Source organism: Chrysochloris asiatica, unplaced genomic scaffold, assembly GCF_000296735.1.
Source record: "Chrysochloris asiatica unplaced genomic scaffold, ChrAsi1.0 scaffold00310, whole genome shotgun sequence".
Taxonomy (NCBI): domain Eukaryota; kingdom Metazoa; phylum Chordata; class Mammalia; order Afrosoricida; family Chrysochloridae; genus Chrysochloris; species Chrysochloris asiatica.
This window is the reverse complement of record NW_006408828.1, coordinates 140925-145562: the sequence shown is the minus strand read 5'-3', so window position 1 is coordinate 145562 and position 4638 is coordinate 140925. Positions and strand designations below refer to the sequence as shown.

The following is a 4638-nucleotide window of genomic DNA, read 5'->3' as shown; positions in this document are numbered from 1 at the left end:
CTTTTGGTTTTCTAACTCTAAATCTTTGCATATTTTATTATATTATTTGGCTTTATCTTCTCGAGCTGATCTTTGAAATTTTCTGTTCAGCTCTTGGACCTCTTCAATTTTTCCATTTGCTTTAGTTAAATATATGGATACTATTCGTAAAAGCTCATTGAAACGTATTTATTAAATGTATGCATTTTATTGTTTGTAAGCTATACTTCATTAAAATTATAAATTTATACTAAGAAACCCTGGTGGTGTAACGGTTAAGTACTCTGTTAGTACCAAAAGGTTGGTGGTTACCAAACCCACTAGTCACTTTGTAGCTAAAAAGATGTTGTGATCTTGCTTTTATAAACATTGTTGTTGTTGTTGTTGTTATGTGCTGTGGAGTCAGTTCTGAGTCATTGTAACCCTGTACAGGGTGTCCGAGGCTGTAAATCTTTATGGGAGCAGAAAGCTTCATCTTTTTCCCATGGAACAGCTGGTAGTTTTGAATGGCTGACCTTAAGTTTCGCAGCCCTGTTCGTAACCACTACCAGGTGCCTATAATGTGTCTATAAACATTACAGCCTAGGAAACTATAGGCAGGTTTACTCTGTCATATATGGTCACTATGAGTTAGAATCAACTTGATAACACACAATAAAAAACAACAGCAAACTTAAACTTCTATAAAAAAGAAAGAAAGAAAAACCTGAAACAGGGCCTGAAACTGGTATTGTATGGTGTGGCGCTGTAGGATATGTCTTGGGATAAGATGAAAGGTCAGTGGTTCGAACTCACCAGCTGATCCTCAGAAACTCTACATAGCATCTCAATGAATCAGAACTGACTCCATGGCACATGTTGTTGTCAGGTGCCATCGAGTCGGAACCATGACACATAGCAGCAATGAAATAAGAAAGAGGTTATTTAACCTTTCTGTGCATCAGTTCTACTATATATTGAATAAAGGCATTATAATAGTTTTGTTGATTTCATTTTCCTTTGCATAAACATCTTGAAATAGAGGAAGACTCTCAGGCTCAAACGTAACAATTGTGAGGATGGTGCAAGACTGGGGAGTGTTTTGTTTTGTTGTGCATAGGGTCGCTATGAATGGAGGCCAACTCAATGGCACCAAATAACAATAGTAGGTTTGTTAATATTAAGTGAGTTCATGTTAACTGGTTAAGCATTCAATCAATTCTAGCTATAAGTACACATCTTGTAAGTTGTATTTTATAGCTTCACTGTTACTATTTCTCCTCCTTTGTTTTTTGTTTTTTTCCCCTTCTGGTGAGGGAATTGTCCCAATACAGCTTAATGATACAGATCAAAGTTCCAAAATGTCACAGTAACTTGGATTCCCATTATCTGGACTGTCATATATTTTGGCCAAGAAATAAGGAATTCAGTCTGAACAGAGATGATGATAAATGTCATATAGGACAAGAAAGGGAAGCTAGAGCAGGGTGAGCCTTCAATCTTAAACTGTCTTCCCACACCTTCCTAAATTTATAAGTTTCAGCTCAGCATCAGAAAATGCTTATCTATCCATTAATAGGTCAGAGGTCACCTTGAGAGTACCAATGGGAATCCAGTCATGAGTATGGCCCGCACCTCATCAGACTTTGTCCAACACTTGTTTCTAAAGGTTGTGATGGTCACAGAAATGCTGAACTCTACTATGCTGGCGATCAGTAGGATTGACAGAATTCCCTGTGAATAATGAAGAGAAAGAAATGGCATTTGACAGGAAAACATCATTGCAAAGACATAGATTAAGAACCTGTGACTAAACATGGGGAAACCCGCAGTTTTCTGTAACCATCCGAGGTTGCATACCTTTCACACTCTGTCTTTTTGATACAGCAAGAATAACAAGCTCCAATGCATTTAACATTCAGGCAATCATCCTAAATGAGTGAAACAGTTTGGGGGAAGGGTTGTTGTTGTTGTTGTTAAGTGCTGTCGAGTCGGTTCTGACCCATAGCGACCCTGTGCAGGGTTTCCGAGGGTGTAAATCTTTACGGGAGTAGAAAGTCTGATCTTTCTCACATGGAGCAGCTGGTAGTTTCGAACCGCTGACCTTAAGGTTCACAGCCTGATTCGTAACCACTATGCTACCAGAACATTCTTTTGGGGGAAGGGTGGCAGTAGGGAATAAAGACGTTCATAGGAAACATCCACTAATCATTCCAGCCAATTGTTGCCATGTAGAGAAAGAGACCACAGGATAGCTGATCTTTACATTTTTTTCCTCTCTTTCTGCTTATTTTTTCAAAGAAAGTTGGGTATACGTATTTTTAATGGTAGAAATGTCCAATTATTTACTCACCTATGTGAACCAAATAGACCATAGTTATAGATTACATTTAGTCCACAGTTTGTAATTTTTCACACTCTGCGTTAAGGCAGTGCTTACACTGAGAAACAACATGTGATTCAGAGATGCTCTGAATCTCAGCTTCTCCAATTGCAAAACAAAGACAACAAAAACCCTAGTAATATCTAACCTAGTAGGTTTTCTGTGTAGACGGTATTCTTTTTAAAATTTTTTTACTTTTTATTGTGCATTGGTTGACAGTTTACAGAGCAGACCATCGTTTTAGATTCAACAATTCAGATACATTTTATTTCATCTCATTGACTGCAATCCTTTCAATGTAACATTAGTTATCCCACTTTCTCCCTGTTTCCTGTTTCCATTCTTTCCCTTCTTTTCTAACCCTTCTAAACCTCATCCTGGGGTAAATGCTGCCCTTTCAATGTCAAAAGACTGATTATGGACCACATGAGCATTAGTTGCCACAACCTGAGATCAGAAGAATTAGATGGTGTCTGACTACTACTACCAGCTTCTCTGAAATGGATCACATTAGAAAATCTTGGAAAATGTGGGAAAAAAATGTGGAGGACAAATCAAAATCATAAAAAAGAGATCAGGCTTAGTGGTCAGAGATTGGTAGAATCCCTGAGACTATAATCCTTACTCATCCTTCAGGTCTAGAACTGAATTCACACCCCTGTGGCTCAAGTTTCAGTCAAACAACAGATAAGTCTATAACAGGAATAATAACACTAGTGAGGTACATACACCTTAGGATCATATGCTTTTAAAAACATAGCACCACGTCTGGCAATACGAAGCATGAATAAACATTAGTTTCCCTTTATTGATAGTTGTTAATGAGATTTCAGTTATCTGGTGGCACTGCCTCTGCAACACATCCAAAACTTGGATATTCTCCATTCATGAATTAAACTGAAATGCATGAAGTGTCCACTTTATGCAATTTACTGAATCTAACCATTGAATAGGTCCTGGCCTTTGTGAGGCTTACGTCTACTCTACACCTTCCATCCATGGTAACAAATAATGAAATAATGATTTACTTAATTAAATTGTGATAAATGCTGTGAAGAAGTATGTTGTTGTTGTTAAGTACCGTGGAGTCGGTTCCGACTCATAGTGACCCTACACAGGGTTTCTGAGGCTATAAATCTTTACAGGAGCAGAACGCCTCATCTTTCTCCCACAGAACTGCTGGTAGTTTTGAACTGCCGACCTTGAAGTTAGCAGCCCAATTCGTAACAACTACGCTACCAGAACTCCTTGTGAAGAAGAATAGTACAATACTATAAAGGGGATCTGACCAGGCCTTCAGGGGGGAGGGAAGTGGTGTGGTCAGGAAAAATCTCCTTAAACAAGTGATATTTGACCTGAGATTAAAGTTCAGGTGGAGTTAATTAGATAAGTAAAGAAGGGTAGGCACTGGGCTGGGGAGTGTCCTAAGCAGGAAGAAGCTGGCATTAAGATCCTAGGACAGTGGGTACTTGATACATTAAAAATTCCAGGAAGTGGTTGGAGTGAGAGGGAAGAAAGAGAAAGGTCTATGGTCATGCTAACGAGCTAGGTGCTATAGGGCTTTGCAAATCTTTTCAATTTAAAACCACACACCTAGGTTTAACAGACCACTACTCCTCTGTAAGTTTGTCCTACTGTGGTGGCTTGTGTGTCACCATGATGCTGAAAGCTATGCCACTTGTATTTTAGATACCAGCAGTGTCACTCATGGTAGACAAGTTTTCATGTGAGCTTCAGGATGAAGTCAGACTAGGAAGGAGAAACAGACTACTTCTGAATATTTAGTCATTGAAAACCTTATCAATACCAGTGGAACACTAGCCACACCAGAATATTGACTACTGAAACTTGAAGAAGAGCACCAGAATAATGTCAGCTATAATGCCAGAAGATGAGACCCTTAGGTTGGAAAGCACTCAAAATACGACTAGGGAAGAATTGCTTACTCAAAGTAGATTTAATAATGATGATGTGAGTGGAGTAAAGCCTTGAGGACCTTCATCTGATAATGGGGCACAATTCAAAATGAAGAGAAACAGGTGTAAATAACCATTAGTAATCAGAACATGTAATGTACAAAGGATGAATCTAGGAAAATTGGAAATGTCAAAAATGAAATGGAACTAAAAAATATTGACATCCTAGGCAAAGTCCACAAAAGCCAAAATATGACTTGAATTTATCCTACCTGAATTTAGAGATCATCTGAAGAGCAGATTTGATACATTAAACACTAAAGACCAAAGACCAGAGGAGTTGTGGGATGACATTAAGAACATCATACGCAAAGGCTTTCA

The 4638-nt window shown here is 38.4% G+C and overlaps 1 protein-coding gene across 1 annotated transcript in view; it reads right to left on the bottom strand.

The window, feature by feature from the left end:
• Positions 1-4638, bottom strand: part of MS4A14 (membrane-spanning 4-domains, subfamily A, member 14) — a 37722-nt gene that overhangs the window by 21097 nt on the left and 11987 nt on the right. The window contains exon 5 of the mRNA XM_006875034.1: positions 1594-1692. Coding sequence (XP_006875096.1) covers positions 1594-1692 — 99 coding nt within the window. The remainder of the gene's footprint in view (positions 1-1593; positions 1693-4638) is intronic.